The 24,067-nt window shown below is 29.3% G+C and overlaps 1 protein-coding gene across 2 annotated transcripts; it reads right to left on the bottom strand.

The window, feature by feature from the left end:
* Positions 1 to 17,187: 17,187 nt before the first annotated feature.
* LOC113858162 (uncharacterized protein At4g28440) lies at positions 17,188 to 22,518 on the bottom strand. 2 transcript variants are annotated; one of them, XM_027490661.1, is made up of 3 exons: positions 22,417 to 22,518; positions 21,780 to 22,012; positions 17,188 to 17,710 (listed from the first exon to the last, which is right to left on the bottom strand). In XM_027490661.1, exons 2-3 carry the CDS (start codon positions 22,000 to 22,002, stop codon positions 17,523 to 17,525), a joined length of 411 nt encoding a protein of 136 aa, XP_027346462.1. In that variant the 5' UTR covers positions 22,003 to 22,012; positions 22,417 to 22,518; the 3' UTR covers positions 17,188 to 17,522. The 2 variants fall into 2 exon arrangements, with proteins under 2 accessions (XP_027346462.1, XP_027346463.1); XM_027490662.1 differs by having other exon boundaries at positions 22,358 to 22,466.
* Positions 22,519 to 24,067: the final 1,549 nt, after the last annotated feature.

The raw sequence follows: 24,067 nt of genomic DNA, 5'->3' as shown, positions 1-24,067 counted from the left end.
AATTAAAGTTACATTATCTTTTCAGAGTTTTATTCAGACGATTTGGCTGGCAAATAATATTACAGGTTTTATTAATTAATGTCATTAGAATATTAATCAAAACTAACAAATATTTTTATTAAAATTTATATTAAAGCAATATTAGAAATTATAATGAGGGTAAATTGAATACTATTTTTAACAAAAATTTAAAAATATTAACTTCAACTCTAAAATTTAAATTTAATGAATTAAAATAAAATTTTATTAAAAAATATTGTTATTTTTAAATGCTTAAGTTAATTTTAAAAGCTAAAATTAATAAAGCTGATAAAAGCTTTCTTTTTAATTTTTTTTTATAATGTACTTAAAACCTTAATTAACATGTACCTAACATTATTATATATGTGTACTTAATGTTTCTCATCCACTTTTTCATGTCACTATGAAGTTATCATTTTCAAGAACAAAATTGCATATATATATATATATATATATATATATAAACACCCCTTCTTAGACCAAGCATCACCAACTACTCTTTTCATGTAACTTAATCCTTTTATTTTCTTACCAGTCTAAAAGAATAATTAGTACATCTTTTCTTTTCTTTCTTTTTATTTAGTAAGGAGGGTTTATACATGAAATTAAAGAAAAAAGTTCAAGTGCATGTGAAGAATAAAAAATTCTCCGCTCTAGTTACCTATTAAAAAAAATTTAAAAGATGCTAATTTGGTTGTACTGCACTACCATTCAATCATGCACATGTTATCTGCACTTTTCTTGCAGAACTGCTATGTTCTTTACTCATATTAACTTGATAAAGTAACCCATAAAAACATTTGAAGTTAAGGCGCCTACAATAAAACCTTTTTTTTTTTCTACTTTGTTTTAAAAAATAAACAAAGCATAAGTTGAGTTAGGATATACAATTAAATATGTAAATCAAATAGTAAGTATTGTTCCAGCTCAACATGTGACTTTAAGTTCAAAGCCTCGTTGAATGCAGCTTTATTCAAATACTTAAAAAGATACGTGTACTTTAGACAAAAAATAATTGGGTCAAGAAATGCTTAGATATTAGCTTTGAAAAAAATTATTTAATAGCATTTTAATGTAAAAAAAGCTAAAGGTTAGGATATACTTACGATATATATTTTTTTAACCAGTTCACGATTTCTTAAATTAATTAGACACGGAAAATAAAAATTATTCCCCCATTATTTAAGGGAGGTTGAGGTCGAACGCGTATACAAACAGGTTAATTGAGTGTTTTTTTTGTGTGTATAATTTGTCTAATAAAAATAAATAAATAGTATATACATTGTGGATATATAATAATACGATGAATTATATTAATAAATACTTCTATTGGTGTAGAAAATTAGTACATACTATTGGTTCAATTGTAAATTAATACAAGTTTTGTTTTAGTAATAAAAAGTCTTTTGTGCATGCATGCATGCAAAACTTTATTTCTCCTAAAACCTTTCTGTTTGGCAGAAATGGGTCAATATCAATGTATCTTTATATCAACCATACATGGTTAACCCTGCTTGACTGGCCCATATGGTGCTGTCTTTTCTTTTTTTCTTTTTTTTTTTTAAGTATCTCAAATCTGGCATCCATTTTTCATGACATAGTTAATTGCGAGGTCACCAACATCATATTTCAGTTAAACTTTATTCCAGATAACAGGAAAATATTTTACCATGTTTTTAGAAATAAATAAAATAAAATTGTATTTATTAATGATATTTTTGCTTAAATAATTAAAGACTAATTTCACTTTAAATTTAGAGATCATTAAAGTAAATTTTGTAACACCTTATTTTCAATATTCATTAAATAATAATTTCGCAATTTCGTAATAATAAAAGTTTTACTTCAAATAAAGTTTTCAACCCATGATTTCATCAAATAATTCAAAATAAGAAAAAAAAAGGTTACATTTTTCATCAAGCACTACTACAGGACCCTTTTAAATACATTATTTTCAAATTTATATCCCAGTCCTATAGCAGTTCCATCCACCCCTTTCACTGAGACTAGTGCTGATCGTCTTGGTTACCTAAAAAATGAATGTAATGTAAGGGTGAGTACTCTACGCTACCAAAACACAATCAAACATAAAGTCTCACCTCCAGTACATTTCCAATACCTTAAACAAACACAATCACAGACAGCATTTCATATCCATAAGTACAAAACACAAATTCATGCATACGCATACCAGCCACACTCACTATAGCACTGTGATCACAAATTTATACCATGAATGCTCGCCGATTACCCCCGCCTCACAAATACCACGTGGGTAGTCACGGGTCGCTCAGCAAAGGTAATGATCAGAGGTCTAATCAGGAAGAGAGTGTGTGGCCCGTGGTGCACCCGTTCCACAGTCGGTGTCACCACCACTCCCTCTTTCTCAAGGTATTTCTACCGTCCTCATCTCTCACACCCCAGTGTATCGCTGAACCATTCACAACACATTACAACGGCGCTTACATGCCCATTCACACATATATTTCATTCACGCATGCAATAATCATGCTTACAAACAGCACACAATCCACATTCATTTATGTTACACGGCCCTCCGGCCCACATTTGTACACAATATTCATTCTATCATGCAACATCTAGCATACAATTCACATCATCCATTTTGGGTAAACACATGCAATATTCACATCTCACGGCACATGACCCTCATCACAATTCTCAATCAACTTTCATTCTCTGCACATTTTCTACCTTCTAACTCAACCACAACTCCATTTTCAATCAATTACACATAAAAAGAGTAGGGTAGATTCCTCCCTTACCTTGGATTGAAGACCCACACGCTAAATCCACCAAGAAGTGCTCTCTCTCACGGATTTCGTCCTAAACACATGGAGAAACTCCATGAGAACCCAAGGAAACCATGAAAATAGAGAAAGAAGATGAAAAACTGAAACCCTAACCATTAAAACTCACCTCCAAGCATCCCCCACACGAATTCAACCTTAAATCAAGCTCTCGAACGGTTTTGGAAGCAATTAATCGGTGGAATAGAGTTTTGAGGAATGAGAGAATCGAAGGGAGAGGGAGAAATAACTCTCCCCGAATCCTAATCCCCTTTAAATCCTTTTCTGATCGCGACACTCTCGCTACAGTGAAAAAACTAGAGAAAACTGTACTCTGGTTTCTGCAGACTCTCGCTACAGCGAGACTGCACCCAGAAATGCACCCCAAACTGTCGCTCTCTCGCTATAGCGAGACATCTCTCGCTAAAGCGAGAAAGTGATAGTTTCAGTCCTTCCTCCCGGGGCCCTCTCGCTATAGCAAGAATCCTCTCGCTACAGCGAGAACAACCCAGTATCTCGCCCTGTACTTAGGCACTTAGCCTATTTCAGCCCAACCAGTCATGCATACACCCATCTACATATATATATACATATTCACAACATATATTTAAAAATACACACATGAATATAAATTTATATTTATATGATTATCAATAATTAATATTACAAAATTTGAGGCGTTACAAATTTACTGTTAACACAGATTAACTCGCAAAAATTTGCTTCAACTTAACATATGATCTTAAGTTTTAGTTTTAAATTTTAGTTTTAATGAATGCTTGTGTAAATTTTGTAATGTCTTTGTATAAAATATTTTTCATAGACAAAAATAAAAATTGATTTTTAATCAACACAAAACATATGTGTTAGTTAGGTTCTTTGTTGGTATATACGTTATAGCTAGGCTTTGTGTAAGAAAAAAAAATACCAACAAACAAACCAAGTATTATAATCATATTTATGTTTAAAAACAGGTAAAATTAACTTTCCTATAAGAAAAAAGAATGGAAAGAACACACTAAAACATATATCTAAGTAATTTATGCGACAAACTATAACCACACTTATACCGGAAGTTAATTTTATGTGTTAGAAAGTTTTGAATACCTTATCTAATTGGGAGATTATACCATGAACTTAAAAGGTTCCTGCCACGAATGATAGGATATAAAATAATAATCATTTATTTAAATAAATAATTAATTGAATAAATTGGGTTATGTAGTTAAATTGTCAATGGGATGAATAGTTAAAATTTTATTTAAGAGATTGAAGGAAGAGAAAAAAAAAAGTTTTTTACGAGTAAGAGAGGAGAGGAAAAAAGAAAAGAAAAATAAAGTTAACAAAAAACTCTTTAAATTAAAAAAACTTAAAAACATGAGATTATAAAGATTTAGGGAAATTTATAAAATATCTCATTCTAAAATATCTAAAAATTCTCAAACCAATATTGGGATCAAATAAATTTTTCTCTTCTATCTATTTTCTTAAAAAAAATTAACTCTCAAGTAAAGTTTTAGTAAACTTTTTGTTAACTATAATATGATCAATTAATAGTTAAATATTTTAGTAGCGGGTTGAAAAAGTATTTTACATTAGTAAATGCAACCATATTTCACTAAGTAATTAAAGCTTTTGTATTATAAAAATTTTATTATAATACATATTTTATTGTTAATTAAAAAATATAAAACTATAAGTGAAATTTATTAAATAAAAAATGTGACATATATATTTTTGTGATTTTAAAATAAGTTTAGTCAATAATAAAAACTTATATCTAAAAAATTCAATTATTTTGAAGTTCATTACCGAGTGAAATTAAAAAAGTAGTAACTACCTCAGCTTAGATTCAAATTAGAATGAAAACGGAAAATTGTTATTTAAAAGTATTTTAATTATTTATCAATTTTAAAGTTTTGTTTAAAAATTTCAAGAAAGATGAAAGAAAAGATTTTGAAGAGTAGGGGTATTCATGGATCGGATTTTCAAAAATCCAATCTAAATCCATTTATAATCCAATTATATAGATTGGATTATAAACCAATCTATTTTAATTTTTTTAAAACTGGTTTAAATTTGGTTTTAAAATTTAGATTTAGTTTAAAACCGGTTTTAAACTATTTTTATTGTATAGTAAAAATATACTATAATTTTTTTATATTATTATTAAATTATTATATTAAAACATATTTAAATTTTATAATAAATAAAATAAATTATGTTGGCATATATATATATATATATATATATATATATATATATTATTTTAACCCATTATATCTCTAAAAAGAATTAATAATATATGTCAAAAAAATATGCGCGTATATTTTAATTTATTAATAATATTTTTAATATTTTATTAAAATAATAAATATTTAAATATATTCTAATTTTTATCATCTATTCGTTATATAAATTAATTATATGAGTTAAATTTTAAAATATTTTATTTTATTTTATTTTATTTTTAATCAGTTCAAAAATAGTTTTGAAATTTAAATTTATTGTAAAATTAATTTAAATTTAATTTTTGTTGAAACTAGTTTTAAATTTAATTTTTAACATAAAATTAATTTTCAATACATTTATAATTTTTTTTGAAGGTAAAACTAATTTATTATATAAAACGTTGTATTAAATCAATGCATTTCAAAAAAATTTGAACAATATTTATGAATATATTATATTTTATAGAAGTGTATAAAATATTTATTATTATTTTTAACTTATTTTTAATGAATAAAGTTTATAGTGAAAGTTAAAATTAAAAATTATAAAAATAAAAATTAATAATATAAATAATAATAAAATTATTATAATATTTTAAAAGTTAAAAAGTAAACATAAATATAAAAAAATAGTAGTCATTAATTTAAAAATATTTTTTATATTTTAATATCTTTAATTATTTTAAATATTTTAATTTTAATTATAAAAATTAATAAAAAGATTAGTGGTAAAATTTAGTTATAATAAAATTTTATAAACTAATATAACACAAAAATTTAATAAGTAAATATATAAGATAATAGCTTCATACATATACATATGGATTTGGATAACTAAAAAAAATTCGGTTTTAGAAAATGGATTTAGACACTAAACCGGTTACACAAATACAGTTAATAAAAAAATGGTTTAATATAAATCTAGATTTTTAAAACTAGTTTAATATTAGTTATGGATTAAATTTGTAAAACCAAATTTTTTGAACACCCCCATTGAAGAGTGAGAGAATAGAAAAAAAAATTAATAACTTAAAAACATGATATTATAAAAAATTTTAAAAATTTAAAAATTATTCTCTTCTCATCTGAAAATTTTCAAATAAAAATAATGATAATCGTATGAATTTTTTTGTTTTCAAAAACAAACTCTCACACAAAGTTAACTGAGCTCCACTTCTCGCCGTATTAGATATCAGTCATAAATAGTCAACCCTACATGATGTGGGTTTTTTCATTCTGCTCTCTGACCTGTCACAAATCAACTATACAAATGTGAAAATTTTAAGCAAGTTGGCACGCTTCTAACTTGTCACCGACATTTTCAATTTTTTTAGATACAACTCTCATGACGTTGATCAATCGTAATCTTTGTCTCTTGCGTTTTCCACGCACCCCTCTCTTTTGTTTTCATCCATATTGCACTTTAGTGTTCTTCATTAAAAACAATCTCTTTTTCTTTTCCTTCCTTTTCTCATTATCTTACGAGCCATGTGGGTGACCATTTGCTAGCCTAAAGGGCATGATTATGGATCTTGAGTCCCACTGAAACAAAGACATTAGATGGTGGTATATACATTGATTGATGGGACCAATTTTAAAGCCCACCTTATTTCCACACCACGTTCCATTGATTTGTGATCGTTTGTTGCGTACAACTAAGCCAATACTCATGGTAGAAATTATGGTGCAGATGAATCAGCTATGGTTTCTTTCACTTGGACTAGGGATATTGTTTTGGTTATGTTCCATGAGGTGTAAACTTTATCTTGGTGAAATTTGGCAAAACTGCATCATGTAGTCACTTAAGTAAATTTGACAAAAATATATTTTTACTTAAAGTAAAGAAAATTTGATTAAATAAATTTGGTAATTTTTCAGTTAAGTTAAAAAAAATTACTTAAGCTAAAATTATGAAAAAATTTATAATTTTATCTTTTTATTTAAACAATAAAAAATTTAAAAAATATTTGTTTCTCATCAATAGCTATTTAGTTATAAAAAACCTTTACATATATTATCCTACTAAACATTTTAAATGTGTTATTTAGTGTATTACTTGTACTTTGCATTGGTGATATGTAACTATTTAAAATTGAGTTAAATTATTTAAAATGATGATAAGAATTATAAAAATAATGACTTTGAGAAATTAGTTGAGAAACAATTCCAGTATTTCATGATGTGTGACCCTTCAACTTTTGTGGTATGATTATAAAGTATGACTATATAATATTACATAAATATTTCTTAAATTTTCTATAATTTAGAAAAGAAATAGATAAAATTTTAAAATTTTTAGTAATTTTAATTTAAGCAAAATTTTTTATTTTAAAACAAAAATTACTTTTTTACCAATTTTGCTTAAACAAATTTTTTTAACTTTAAACAAAAGTAATTTTTTTTTGTCAAATTCATATAAACAATTTTTTTAAAAAACAAATTTATATTGCAAGCTGCGGTCTTACTAAAATTGAAAAAGATTCGATCCCGATCGAGGCACCCCATCTGTTTTCTGTATTTTACGTTTATTATAATCATAGGGATTTTTTAGTTATATACGAGTGCATGCATTGTTCTATATATGTGTATCTGCAAACTTACATAACCTAGCTAATCTCTCCCATCATATTTATAAAGACTTATTTTGAGATTTTATATTCTTATTAATTATTAAATTTGTATCAACCAGAGATTTTGACGTTAGTTCAATGTGATCATTCGCTATTATATATTTTTAGAATATATTATATTTTATGATATATATATATATACATAACTAATTTTTATTAGTTTTAATAAATGAATTAATTACTTTTATTAAAAAACTTTTAGTCTGATTTAAATTTATAAAATGGTTTGCAGCTAAACAATTGCACGGAAGAGAGGGCAGGATTTTGCATAGAACTGAGATTCCTAGAAAGAGGTGATACGTGATATTTCGAAGACAGAGAACTTCCCCATTAAAAAGAAAAGCATATGCTCTGTAATTCCGTTGTGGTGTGGGCCTTACATTTTGATTGTGATGAGCTGGTTTTGGTGGTTGAAAACTTGAATTTCTCCCACTACCAAGAAATTTATCATAACCACTTATGGATTATGACTACCACGATGGTATGTGATGTTAATGAAACTCTATCTTTCATTCATTCATTCAAACAAAGTAATCGATGACATGCGTGTAAATCTACACCGTTCTCGGTTTATATATCTATTTGACTATTTGTTATATAACCTACTTCAAACTGGTATAAGACTAGAGGTATCATCATATATGACTACATTGTGTACATCGTAACATTAGTTGAAAAGTGTTTGGAAAAGCCTTGTAAAATAACCTGTAAGAAATAATTCGTGTAACTAGTAACATTACTTATAAAGTATTTGAAATAATTTACAAAACTTTATATATATATTAAAAAAAACTCACGTAAATGATAACATTAGTTAAAGTGTTTCTAACATATATTAATAAATTTAATGAGATGGTTTCTACTGTCTTCCTTTTATTACCAAAAGGAATAGAATTGTGAAAGTAAAGCTGTTATAAAAGTAAATTTTTAAAAAATTAAGATTATTGATTATATTCTATATTAAAAAAAAATCAAATGAGTAAATCGCTTTTGTTGTTAGTTATAAAGAATGAATAAGTAAATTGTAAAATTTTATATATCTAGGTTGTTAACTAATACGAGTTTTTGGCTTCATGGGTAGTGATTTCCTCCAAACATATGAGTTACAATATTATTAACATTGATTATGACACTCTAGAAAATTAACAACCGACAGCCTTTACTTGACCAACTACCTAATACTATGCAAGCTCATCAAACAACGCTTTTTAGCATTCTTTAGGATTTGGCTCAAACTGTTCGGCAGATTCCCGCTCATTATGCACCCGTTCACCACTTTGTTTTCAACTGTTCCCACCTCCTGGGCGAGACAAGCAACCTTCACGCTAGGAGTCTCTTTTCCTTCTGCCCAGCTCCCCGAAAACACCGTTTGACTTGCATGTGTTAAGCATATAGCTAGCATTCCTTCTGAGCCAGGTTCAAACTCTTCTTTTGAGTATGATTGGTCCCTGCGGTGGTAGAACCTAGTGAACCAGGTGTACATTATTCATCCCAACTTATTTATTTTGTGTAACACTTTACTGAATTTAGTTTATACTTAAGTCATAATTACTAAATACAGTAGTTGCATTACAGTAATAAAAATTTTGTTTATTCCGTTCGTTTATTTCGTGTTGATTTAGTAGTAATTATCGGATGTATAAAAGAACGAGACGTTATAATAACAAAAATAAAAGAAAATTGAATATGGAATAACCTAGATAAACAGAGTAATTAATTTAACTCATACATTTTACAGAAAGATAACTATACATATTTATATATATAGGACATCATGTTATTTACATATAATCAAGAATACATAAAAACCACTACATACAAAAAGATCAGTGGCTCAATGTCATCAAATTGCAATTCTAACAAGTTCTCACCGGACAATTTAGAATCAACGTTAGTGTCCTAGAACTACTATCGTGGCCCACTGCACATTCGAAAACTCAATGTAGATCATTGTTATTGCGTTCATCATGCAGATCTGAGAATGAAACAGAAACTAAATAGGATGAGAATTTTGAAAATTCTCAGTAGGGCATTTGTCAGGTTTATTTATATATCAGGACACCATGTTATTTACATATAATCAGGAATACATAAAAACCACTACATACAACAAGATCAGTGGCTCAATGTCATCAAATTGCAATTCTAACAAGTTCTCACCGGACAATTTAGAATCAAGGTTAATGTCCTAGAACTACTATCGTGGCCCACTGCACATCTGGAAACTCAATGTAGATCATTGTTGTTGCGTTCATCATGCAGATCTGAGAATGAAACAGAAACTAAATAGGATGAAAATTTTGAAAATTCTCAGTAGGGCATTTGTCAGGTTTATTTATATATATAGGACACCATGTTATTTACATATAATCAGGAATACATAAAAACCACTACATACAAAAAGATCAGTGGCTCAATGTCATCAAATTGCAATTCTAACAAGTTCTCATCGGACAATTTAGAATCAAGGTTAGTGTCCTAGAACTACTATCGTGGCCCACTGCACATCTGGAAACTCAATGTAGATCATTGTTGTTGCGTTCATCATGCAGATCTGAGAATGAAACAGAAACTAAATAGGATGAAAATTTTGAAAATTCTCAGTAGGGCATTTGTCAGGTTTATTTATATATATAGGACACCATGTTATTTACATATAATCAGGAATACATAAAAACCACTACATACAAAAAGATCAGTGGCTCAATGTCATTAAGGTGCAGTCCTAAAAAGTTCTCACTAGACAATTTAGAATCAAGGTTAGCGTCCTACAACTACTATCGTAGCCCACTGCACATCCGAAAACTCAATGTAGATCATTGTTATTGCGTTCATCATGCAGATCTGAGAATGAAACAGAAACTAAATAGGATGAAAATTTTGAAAATTCTCAATAGGGCATTTGTCAGGTTTATTTATATATATAGGACACCATGTTATTTACATATAATCAGGAATACATAAAAACCACTACATACAAAAAGATCAGTGGCTCAATGTCATCAAAGTGCAGTCCAAAAAAGTTCTCACCGGACAATTTAGAATCAAGGTTAGTGTCCTAGAACTACTATCGTGGCCCACTGCACATCCGAAAACTCAATGTAGATCATTGTTGTTGCGTTCATCATGCAGATCTGAGAATGAAACAGAAACTAAATAGGATGAGAATTTTGAAAATTCTCAGTAGGGCATTTGTCAGGTTTATTTATATATATAGGACACCATGTTATTTACATATAATCAGGAATACATAAAAACCACTACATACAAAAAGATCAGTGGCTCAATGTCATTAAAGTGCAGTCCTAACAAGTTCTCACCGAACAATTTAGAATCAAGGTTAGTGTCCTAGAACTACTATCGTGGCCCACTGCACATCTGGAAACTCAATATAGATCATTGTTGTTGCGTTCATCATGCAGATCTGAGAATGAAACAGAAACTAAATAGGATGAAAATTTTGAAAATTCTCAGTAGGGCATTTGTCAAGTTTATTTATATACATAGGACACCGTGTTATTTACATATAATCAGGAATACATAAAAATCACTACATACAAAAAGATCAGTGGCTCAATGTCATTAAGGTGCAGTCCTAACAAGTTCTCACCGGACAATTTAGAATCAAGGTTAGCGTCCTATAACTACTATCGTGGCCCACTGCACATCCGAAAACTTAATGTAGATCATTGTTGTTGCGTTCATCATGCAGATCTGAGAATGAAACAGAAACTAAATAGGATGAGAATTTTGAAAATTCTCAATAGAGCTATGTATTTCTATGTGACATCGCTTTCATTCTCAGTTGCTTTGATTTTTATTTAAATAAAAGGTTGTTAAACCAATAAGAAAATTTTTCAATTATGATTGTTGAAAACATGGCCCAAAGTAAAGTAAATTTTATGTCTAACAGTTGTAATACACAAGATCATAATGATTATGATACACATATACAAGAAATTAATAAATAATTAAAGGACTCAACATGAATCATACATATGACATAACAGTACTTAAAGTTGTAATTGAAAGCAACATTGAAATGCATTAATATTAATTAAAATACTTTCAATCACATAATAAGGTACTTAATTCTCATATATGTTCTTATCTTTGGTCCCCTAGGAGTTCTTGGCTATAAGACTCCTAGGTAATAGTCTGCTTATCAAGATTGAGCTCGTTCCTATACAGGATTTGTCAGGTTTACTTTTCCCAACGCTCCCACCTACTTATTCCCTTTAACTTTTTATCTGGGGCTGGCCCAAGTGATATAGGACTTTCTTATAACTTTCAATCATCTTAAACTTTCATAACTTTCATATTATATCTCACATATCTCTTTGAAATTTTACAATTTATCCATAGTTCTTACAAAATTTGTGAAGCATAAAGGATCATACTTGCTTTCTAATGAATAGTGCCAGCTAACAAACAATCATTCACATATCATAGCAAATAAATAAATAAATAAACAAAACCTTTAAATTCATAATTCTTTCTGTAAAGCGATAAATTTTACCTTATTTTATTTTTACTGCATTTATTGCTATATGAATTCAATAGACCTGAATTTTTCATATGTTGAAGCCCTATTTGTCTATTTTTTAACCTAATTGGTCCCATTTAGTTTTGACAAATACAGCTCAAGATTTTTGCTTTCTATTATGACCTGTCCTGTAATTAGCCAGAACAACACTCAAAAATGTTAAAATCCACCAAAATTCGAATTCTAAGTGTATGATTGCGAAATTCATGTCATTTTAAATTTAAGAAATCAAATTTAATACCCAAAAAGTTTAATTTAATTTGGTTAAATAGAATTCAAGCTATAAGATTCTAAAATTGGTTATTATAGGTTGCTCTATTTCTGACTCAATAGCACTAGGGGTAACTTTGGAAAAATTCTGGGAACTCCTCAAAACAAACTGGACTATGAAATTTTTATGGTATAAACTATTATATATTATCTTTTTAACAAATTTTGTTTCACCTCAATCCAAGTTATGTGGAACGAGTTATGTCTTATGCAAGCTTACCTGCCCAAAATCAAAATCTGAAACTTAACCGAAACTTCAAAAATTCATAACTAATTCTATACTAATCCAATTGCTTAATAATTTATATGTATAGAAATATCTGGATGTATATTTTAATTTAAAAATATTTTAATAATATTTAATCCATAAATAATTGGTCAACATAGTGTATTTGTACGAAAACCCTAGAAAATTCTATTTTCAGACTTACTGTTTTCTTTCTTTTCTTTGTTTTTCTACTTGATCTACCTTCAAACTAACACAAACTACCATTAATCCAACTATACATCATAAAAACACCATATATATCATGTATTAAAAGATTTAAAACATGAAATAGATAGGCACACATATTCATATAAGCATATCAACATAGATAGAACCCTACCTCCTTTGAGTACCAATTTGATTCCAAAAATGTTTCTAAGTTGCAAGTGTAGGTGAGCTTGATAGAAAAGCTTATGGAGGTAAGAAAAGGAGAAGATGGCTAAGAGAATGAGGGAGAGAAGTGATCAATTTTATAAAGAGATAAGGGAAAGCAAAATATCTAAATAGTCATGATGAATGGAGTTACTTGACAAATTTTGATTGATTCATAAATTTTGTGGTCTCAAATGAGCCATAAGGTGGATTATGAACCATTGGATCAAGGTGTGGTGAATGACTTCCCCACCGTTGGATCTAGGGCAAATAATATTATTTTATTCTGATAATTTAAATTTTTGAAACTATACCGATCTCTCTCCTAAGAGAAAATTCTACTATAAATTTTTAATTCTAGTCTACCTAATTAACATAGATTTGAATTCTAATAAATATTCAATTAATGTCTTATTAACCTTATTCATGTAAATTAATCAAAAAAATTAATTAATAGCATAAAACAGACATTTAAAATTTTGGACATTACATTTTGCACCGCATAGAAAATGAAACATCTTTCAAAGAAGATGACAATTGGAGAAGAAATAGTACTTCGTATCATACTCTAACTCGTTACGCCATTTTTATTCCATCTCTAGTTATCAACCAATAGAATCACTGTGAATGGCTCTTTAAACATCAATTTTCACTCATAACCATCATAGAAGAGAAGATGAAGTGTGATTGGGATAAGATGAAAAATGGAGAATACATAAAAAAAAGTAAAAACTTCCTACATCGATTCTCTCATAGAACTGATTTAAAAAGTATTTAAAAAAATGTAGCATTTTACATCGATTTAGAAAGTATATTTTAAAAAAGTACAACTTTTTACATCGATTCTCTAGAAAATCGATGTAGAAAATTTTTGTTTTTAAAACGTTACTTTCTACATCAGTTTTCTCAAATAATCGATGTAGAAAGTAATGTTTTTTTAAATATATATATATATATATATATATATATACTTTTTACATCAGTTATCTCAGAGAACCGATATAGAAAATAAGTATAAAGTAGCGACAAAAGAAATATTACTTTTTACACCGGTCATTTCAAAGAATTGATGTAGAAAATTTTTTTAATTAAAAAAAATAAAAGTAATAAAAAATTTTGAATGTTATTTTTAACGTCGTAAACTTTAAAGGAGGATAATTTTTAGCACATAACTCATATTTATGCAAATTATATATCCATTTCATACAACTTTCTGAGATCTATTGAATCCAAACACTTGGAGGCGGTTTGGAAAAACTAAATTCTAAAATTCTAATGTTTTCTAATGTTTGTATGTAAAAAAGTCTATCATTTTTGAATCTTTAATGGTGCCCAACTGCGAAATCGTGGGTGAATGGCAGAAGGTGAGTAAATTCTTATTGTATAAATGAGATAAGAATAAAAGAGGGGAAAAAAAGAAAAAAAAAAAAGACGACGATGAATAACCAATACGATCATATACATAAAATTATCACTTTATATTTTCATAAATTTAACTTGTATGTTCCTAACGGTAAAATCACCCAATTTGATGACTAAGTTTATATCAAATAATAATTACAAAACACTAACTATTTAACATAATTTTACACTGTCATTTAATAAAACTGCCATGTAATTAAAAACTATTAATTTTTGTAATAATTAGTACAATAGTTGTAGCAAAGGTAATTTACAAGGAGTAATCATATAAAATTTTTACATATGTTCCTGTTTACCAAAGTATTACTCAAATTATTTACCCATTAGGAACAATTATAGTAACACTTTCACATGTACCATAAGGGCCATGAACAAGATAGTCAAAATTGAGATCCTACTTAGGATCGGAAGGGAAAGAAAAATACGTAACTCATAAGATCATAGAATGAATCGTAAGATCCTACCTAATGTATAAAACTATATTTAAACATATAAATGCATACAAAAAAGAAGATAAAAAAGAAACAAATAGTCTTAAATTCATAAAAGACAATCACAACTCAAACATTAATGACAATAAATATATTCTCAAGTCAATTACACATAAAACTTAAAATAGTACTAAAGTAAAAACAAACTAGTCAAAGTGTCCAAACTTGATATTCCTTATTCTAACAAATCATTCAAGTTTTGATCATAATAATCATCTTCTATTTGGTCTTCATTTTCTTCATCTCCAACTCCATCAAGGTCATCATCAAAAGTAGGAATCTCTAAATCATCTAAACTTACAAGATCATCATCAGCATCATTGGAATCATTTTCAACTTGACCCAAGTGTTCATTTGAATTCAAATCCAAGTCCAATAAGTCATCAACTTCTAAATCGTCACCATTGGATGAACTTTCATTGTCCATAATCCATTCATCATCAGATGAAAGATCATCAAGATTAAACTCCATAGCTTTTCTGGATGTCTTTTTCTTGGCCAATTTTGAGTTAGCCATCACATAAACAACATTATTCATAGTTTGTTGTTTCAAACTATTTTGTCTCTTTGTGGACCTAAAAAATATATAAATGCAATTGATTATTTGCTAGTGCTTAATAAGTAAAGAAAAAAAAATGCAATTTCTCATACTTTTAAAATTCACATGATGTTTCAAATACTTAACTCTGATTTCATGATAGGAATGTGGCTTGAATCCAAGCCCATATTTTGTAATTGATTCCAACATCTTATGAAATTATTCACTCCTTGCCACATTTAATGGTATGGCATTATTGTAAAAACAAAAGAAACAATATCTTGACACACTTCCTCTCTCAAATTATTTTTGAATATGTTATTGAGAGTGACTTGATTATTTACTCTTCTCTTCTGGAAAATATTCCCACTACCTTCAACTTCAGTTCCTTTTCTTTTTTCACCAAAATCACCACCACCATCACCTTCTACAAGAAGTTTATTGAGTTTGCTATTTGATTTCTTCATTAATTTCTCTTATAAGGAGGACACAACTTGCCACATATCTTTCCTTACTTCATCACTAACTGAAGAGCAAGCACTCACATCTTTCTGTGTTCCAGTCAGGTGATGTTTTAAATGGTAAACTCCACCAGTTATTATTTTTCAACAATAGTTGCATTGTATTTTTCATGCATCTACATCCACAGGTAATCCATGCTGCCATACCACATCACTTCTGTTTCTAGGAGCATTTTTTTGCAAAGAACCAGTCACAACTACACCAACGAAGTAGTTCACTGAGCCAGTAGAAGTGTAACCAATGGTAGGACTTGCAAACAGTCTCTTACTTTCTAGTTGCTCTCTTTGGATTGCAGGTGTACTTTTTCCATGTGCAAACATCTTCAAACAGGACAAAGAATGAGAAAAACAAATTCACAGTACTGGAAAAGAAGAGAAATGTGCATCGCAAGTCTGAAGAAGAAGGAAAGTGTGGATTGCAGTGCTGAGGAAGAAGAAAGTGTGGGTCGAGTGCTGAGAAAGAAGAGAATTATGCGTCGGTGGTGCTGAAGAAGAAGAGAACTATGCGTTGACAGTGTTGAGGAAGAAGAAAACTCTGTGTTGATAGTGTTGAGGAAGAGAACCCTATGTCACAGTTGGCAATGCTGAAGAAGAAAACTTTGTACGTGGAGAAAAGGGCAAGCAAGAAGGGGAGAATGAAAAAATAAAATAAAATCTAACATCTAAAATTACATAAGTCAAGTAAAAAAAAAAGTCTGGTCAAACCGAGTAATCGAGTATTTTATTTTTTTTAAATAGAGCTCCATCAAACTTGTCCAGGATCACATGCTTCCACGAAAAATCACATCGCAGCGCACGAACGTGATCAGAGGAGCTGGAAAAGACCATAGAATCATCCAATCTTACAGGTTAGATCGCGATTTTGACTACAATGACCATAAATTCTGGTACTAAATCTTATAAGAATCGATTATTGAATCTAGGAACGTTTTTACATAATGTATTTCTTGGTAGGTATAGCATTTATCTAACAATTGTGTTAAGTTTGGTCTTACATTTAGTCATTTAAACACACCACTTTACTGAGAAAGCAGACAAGAAATTATGCACCAGTGAGTGATAATACTAGTATGAAGCCAAAGAAAGGATTACATCAAGTATAAAGGTTCGTCTTCCACATATAATAATACTCTGATACATAGAATCTAAGGTAAATAAAGATACACATAATAAAGAAGTAAATAGATAGCAAAACAAAGAGCAAAATCTGGAAGCCAAATCCCTTATGGTCCATTTAATGCCTTCATAGGTTCAGTGTTTCAACGAGCAAGAACAACCGAGTCAGCTGTAAGAAGCAACTGAGTACCACTAGCTTCCAAATATCTATTTCTATTAAGACTGCTTTGCTGGATTTGTTTATTCTCATTATAACACAGCAGAAGTTGCAAAATGTCCCAAGAAATCACTCCACAACATTCACCAGTTCATATTCAATAAGGGACAGGTTGTTATCTTCCTTGACAGTGAAACTTGCGGGTTCTGTGACTTCAACTCGACCCCACTTGTCCACAGCAAGCCTCATTGATCCTTTGAACATGTCAATTTTTGCATTTCGCAAGGTGACAGTAGAGCCCTCTTTCATCAGATCCACTGTACAAGTGAAAATTCAAACCAGAAGAAAACGATTAAAATTTAGACAAGATTGCAGCAATATTACTGGAAATGGGATGTTGAGCCAGGCAAAAACTTTCAACTCATCCATAGACGACATTAGACAAAATGTAGCAAGAAAATAATTGAAACAATTATTTTTCTCTCACTTGTTGAGAAACATTTATAGACATCTTTGGTTTGAAAATTATAGTTAAAAATTTTATCATGAAAACTTTCTACTACAGAGTTTACAGACATTGAACTTCATTAAAACTCTATTCTGCATACATCACAATTATTATTATCTAATATTATCTAGACCTATGAGAATTCTGAACATTTGTTCATAATTGTTCACCGCTTTTCAAGGAAGTTGGAAGTCACAATCCATGCCTCATGGATGTAAATTGACACTAACTCTATATCAAACCTTTTGAGAGAATGGACTGAGAGGATCAGACCGACCAGTGAGACTGGTTCAACTAGGAATTAGGCCATTGACTGATTCAGTCTAACCTCTTAACCGATAATTCAATAACCAGTCTCTGAATCGCCAAACCAAGCATGAATTGCTGGAACCAGCCTGAATTGATTGGCTTAATCATGACCAGTTCAAGTTGTTAGACTAAAAATTATGAAAGTTCCACCTTGCTGCTTGGAACTTGAGTCTTTACTTGGAGACATGAGCGAACTCATTAGCCACAATGTCAGCATTGCCTGTTGGAGGGGAGTTTATTGTGCAAATTCATTAAAATATAGCATTCAAAATTATATTTATCTATTTTTAATAATATTATTAAAATAATTTATATTTATTTATAAATTCAACTCCTATTAATTTTTTCATCTTGCAAGACACATAATGGGCTTATTTATCCTAATAACTAGGCCTAGTATTAGTACAGTATTACAAATACAAGCCCAAACCCAATAACACAGACTACTAGCCCAAGTCAAATAAGGAAATAATCCAAAAAAAAGAAAAAGAACACAGATCATGCAAGACATTCTAAAATAATCATCAATATAATAAGATATTATCAAATATTTGTAGATATTCCAAGTTTTAAACAATACCCAAACTGTTAGGCCCAATTGGGTCCAAAAGGGTGCCGATACACCATTTGTCACATGGGCCGAAAGTCTGGGAAGTCTAGACTAGAAAAAAAAGAGGGACAGCCAGGAAGCATGATGTGCATGCAGTAAGAGGAGAACAAAAGGGAGGATGGTTACTGATTTGCAGGTTGCTGTTATCAGATAGGCTGTGTGTAGCAGTGGCATACTTTCGGAATCATTTTGTTTGTTCCAAATGGAGTAGGAGTCTAGCTCTATAGCAGACCCACTGTATTTATCTTATCTCAGAAACAACACAAACTTTTCTTTCCTCTATTGAGTCATTTCCTATACTTATAAGAATATGTTCGACCTTTGATCAGAAAAGTATATGTTAGGAAAAATAAAGTTGGGGCCCAAGTCAGTAAAAAAAAAATAGTAACTGACTCTGATTTAACAGTTACAATTTTTTTTTTTAATTGAGAATAAATAGGACTAGGGAGGAAAGTGGGAGGGGGCATTCAAATAGACATTTAGTATTGGGCTAGGAGAGATCAGGCTCTTGAATTCCCGAAGGGTAATATTGTTGTAATCATTCTTTTTCTTTGTGTGGGGTACCAAATCCCTAAGTCAAAGGTTCAATAGCAATAATACATGATTCTTTTCTTGATTCTATTTTCTATTCTTCTTTTCTTGATTCTTTTCTATCAGAATCCTGGGAAAGTCACAACACAAACGATAGCCTTTGTAGTTGGGAGTCCAAAGCCTTGCAAACCCTACATTAGAATCAAATACTCCAATGTGGGACTAAGTTTGACACATAACAACTGGAATCCTAACATCCCATCACACACTGTAGCCCCAGCACCATGCAAGCTGGCTTTACACTAGTCCTAAGCAAATACTGCAATGCCGGAGTCACCACTTCTGCTAGTTGATTGCAGCAGAAAAACATGGTAAAAGGCTCTAATACCAATTAATAAGAACCTAGGAATAGCCATACCAGAAAAGCTAGCCATTGTAGTTGGAGAGATCAAAGCCTTATAAATCCCACATTAGAATCCCATACTTCCAACGTGGAAATCAAGTCCCATACCTTGCAATTGGAATCCTAATATCTTCAGATTCTTTGCAGTGTTGATTCTGGTTGGTATCAGAAATTCAATGTGAAAGTGGAATCTTGAACAATAGGTTAGCCATGGGTTCTAGTGATTGGGAAATAACAGTGTCATACTGTCATTGCTATTCTAGTGATTGAAGGAGGAAACTTCTTGTTAGGGAGAAACCCTATGATTGTTAATGCTTGTACTCAAATCAGGCCTATAAGCCAGATATCAGTAATATATATAGAATTGTGTTTATATCTTAAGTCCAACATTTCCACTGGAACAATAAGAAACTATATTTTTTGCAATTGTGATTAGCCAACATCGTTTCTTCTATAGCACTAGTGGAAGTACACGGTAAATATGACATTAGCACCACATGGCAATCCAGGCTTAAACTTGCTCACATATCAATGACTGAGCACTAATTCAGCATAAGTACATAGAAACAACAAAGGTGTAAGCAAAACATGGGAACAAATGCAACAAAAGCATTATTTTCCTATCATACAGATTAGCTCCAAAGATCACTAAGTTAGCATACTAATTTATTGAAAACTCGCAATACATGGATTGCTGTACGGACAACTGACATACAGCATTTGGCATAAATTCAATGAAATTGCATTGAGTTGGAAAAAATTGAAATAGGAAAGGTTAATATTTCATAAAACTAGAAATGGATGAAAAAGCAGTCTATTAACATCACAGTAGAAGATATATTCAAATCAACCTCTTAGCCATATTTGTTAAAAACGTAAAACAGTACAGTGTGCGACATATATTGTTTGATGTGTGCATTGCTTGCTTGGCAACACAAATTACAGTTATACAGAAAAGGCACTGAGTTACAACAAGAATCACAGATTAAGCAAATCACACAATTAATTCCATGTCTGCAATTGTTACTTCACTGTCATGGAGGGACAGTCAGAAACTCAGAATTTGGAACTGAGTGAACCAAACAGGTTACTGTACTGCTTTTCAACTTGTACACCTTTTTCTTCAATAACTGGAAGCAGACATTATATTAGAGATTTTATTATTGCAAAATGCTGTTAGACAGGAGATTTATGAATATTTTGTCAAGTCACATTCAGATCAGTTTCAATCTGCATAACAAGAATAGGAAAAGATATTTCTTTAAAAATTGTTTCCCTGTAGAAGCCTGATTTAAAAAGGTTATATCAATGATATCGGTACTGGAAAATGATACTGAACTGAACATGAAAATACAACATCTTTTGGATCAAAACAAGAAAAACAGCTAAACACTAGCTGCCCAGCTGAATCATCAATTAGAGTATTTAGCATAAATTTTAATTTTCATCACTTTACGACTTGATTACTTGTGAATCTAGATTAATTCAACAATTATGATTAGTTAGCTACTTTAGTTTTGAAATCATTTATAGAGTTACATGACATATGTGAAGATAACACGATGAAATTTTGGTTTAAGCTATTACTGCAGATATGTGTAACCGTCTTATGGACAATGCAAGGCCAGAAATAAGGCTTCTATAGCATGGTTTATCAGATAATTAGTTCCTGTTATTTTGCATGAGAACAGGACAGAAAACCATCAAAATAAACAGCAAACGTCCCTATTATCTAATAAGAACTAAAAAGTGATACTGGGCAATGGGAGTCAGTGGGAAAAGTAAAATGATTGAATGGCTTTTGTGCATGGGGAAAAACAATGACAAGAATCAAAAACAGAAATCACCTGACTGGTTGTGATGAGATTACCACCTTATCAGCAGCACCAATCAGCAAAAATAAAGAAAAGCAATAAAATAATAAAATTTCAAAAGCATACTCTACCAAAAGAACATGAGAATCCCTTAACTGTGTACATAAAAAAGAATTTAAATATATGATGACAAAGTCAACAGCATCCACACCTTGATCATTTCTGGCAGTGAATATGATCATTCCTGTTTCATCACCCACCAAACATTCAGCAATCCGCATTTGGCGAGGTTGGGGACCATCAGGACGACCCTTCTGCATCACCATCTTAGTACTAACCACCTTCACAGTTAGAGTGTGCCCACTAGTCCCAGGGCGAAGCTGATCAATCTTAGTGAACACTGGCTTTCTCAATCCAGGTTTTGATTCTGCCATCTCTAAACTCCTACAAAACCAAACCTCACAAGTTCAGGTTTTGATTCTTCCAAAGAGTCCAAGGCATCACAATAACAGGTGCAGCAGATATCGAAACATTCGATTAATTGATTCCTCTTACTCCTAAAGGAGAATAAATACATATCAATAATTTTCCTGCTTAGTAATATTAATTATGAGGAAGAGTAAAGGAACAAAAATGGGTTACAAAGTTGTCACTTTTATCTTTTTTATCGAAAATTTTGAGTGAAAGAAAAACCCCATTTAAGCCAATGCAAAGTAAAAAAAAAAAAAAAAAAAAAGTAGCAAACCCAATTAATATCAATATTGCATAGTAAACCAAAGAGTATTATACCTAAACTGTTGAGAGTGGGAGAACAACGACAGAAATAGTAATAGGATTTAGAATCTGACCTGAAACTGAAAGCGAAACTGGAAAGGTAAAGAGAAAAAGAGTTCTAAACATAAGACGTAGCCGTCGAGGTCGGCGTCTTAGGTATGTTCGTGTTCCCTGATGTCGGGTCAATGTTGACCCGCACCGGCCCAACCTATACAATGTGAAAAATTATCAAAACAAAATTATGTTTAAAAAATATTATAATAAACAATGTTATTTAGTAGGAAAAAAATGTAAATAAAAATTAAATATATAATTTTTTCATTTTTTTAGTATACTATTTAGATGTAATTTTTTATATATATTACATAATCTTGTAAAAAATTTAAATGAAAGAAGTCATTTTCATTTAAATTTATTTTATCCTAGTAATATAGTTTTTTATGTTAAAGATATTATATAATTATTGAAAATATATTGTATTTTTTAATATAAATAATTTTTAATTTTTAAATAAATTTATTTTAAAATTATTTATATACTAATTGATCATATATTAATCATTTTATTTGAATATTTCAAAATTTTCATGATCAATTAAATTAATACATTATAATTATATATAGTTTTATATTTGATAGTTATTATTATGTAATACCACATAAAAAGAAAATTATAAATTAACACCAAAAGGTTTAAATTATGTGAATTTAATTCCTAAAAAAGTATATTTTAATTTTCAATATTTTTAATATAAGTAAAATAACTTATTTGTACAAATTACGTGTGATTTGATTCTTAAATTTTAAACTAATTGTAATTTAATTCTTAAATTATGTAAAAAATATAAAAATTTAAAGACTAAATAATTGCAAAATTTATACACTAAAATGCATATACGTGAGTTATTTTAAACATATGAAAAGTCTTGTGTACCATTTTAAAGTTTCACTTTTGGATACTGTTACTAATTTTTAGTTTTCTATAAAGAAAATTATATTTGTTCTTTGTCAAAGAAGTAAATGTAATGTAATCTATAAAATTTGAATTATATTTTATTATTTGTTATATGTCAAACAAGTAAATATAGTCTTTTCATTAGTTTATAAAAATTATACTTTTTACAAGGCACTTTATAATTTGTATGAAGCATTTATTATTTGTTTTCCATTTGTCAATAAATAGAATTGGTGGAAACTTAAATTAAAAATAAGAAGGGTAGTAGGGTTAGGTACAATAGTATTAAATGAAGATAAATTGTCATTTATAATATACTTTTAAAAATCAAGAAATTCAACTAAATTTATTTCGATTTTGTTAGTTCATGTAATTTAGTTAAAGATACTTTATAAAAGGATCATATAGAGTAATATAAATTATTTTGTATTAATTCAGTTTATTTAATAAATATATTTTGAAATGAGGATAAAATTGAATTTGTAATTATTAAAAACATATAATTACAAAAATTTAAATTCTAGACCATGTAAAAAAAGTAGAGTAAAATATATAAAATAAGTCTTATTTTCCGTATGTTAGGCGAAAAGTAATTTTAAAATAAGTCTGATTTTATTAGGATTGTATAAAAAAATACTTTTTATGATGAAATTATTAAAAATATATAAAAAAATTATGTGCAATAGTTAATTTTATATTTAAAAATTAATTGTTAAAAAATATAAATAAATAAACTACAAAATTAGTTTATAGTTTTTAACCATAAAATTT

The sequence above is a fragment of the Abrus precatorius genome, unplaced genomic scaffold (genome assembly GCF_003935025.1).
Source record: "Abrus precatorius isolate BTA unplaced genomic scaffold, Abrus_2018 Scaffold2, whole genome shotgun sequence".
In the NCBI taxonomy this organism is placed as follows: domain Eukaryota; kingdom Viridiplantae; phylum Streptophyta; class Magnoliopsida; order Fabales; family Fabaceae; genus Abrus; species Abrus precatorius.
The sequence above is the reverse complement of the archived record's forward strand: the minus strand, read 5'-3'. Positions and strand labels throughout refer to the sequence as shown.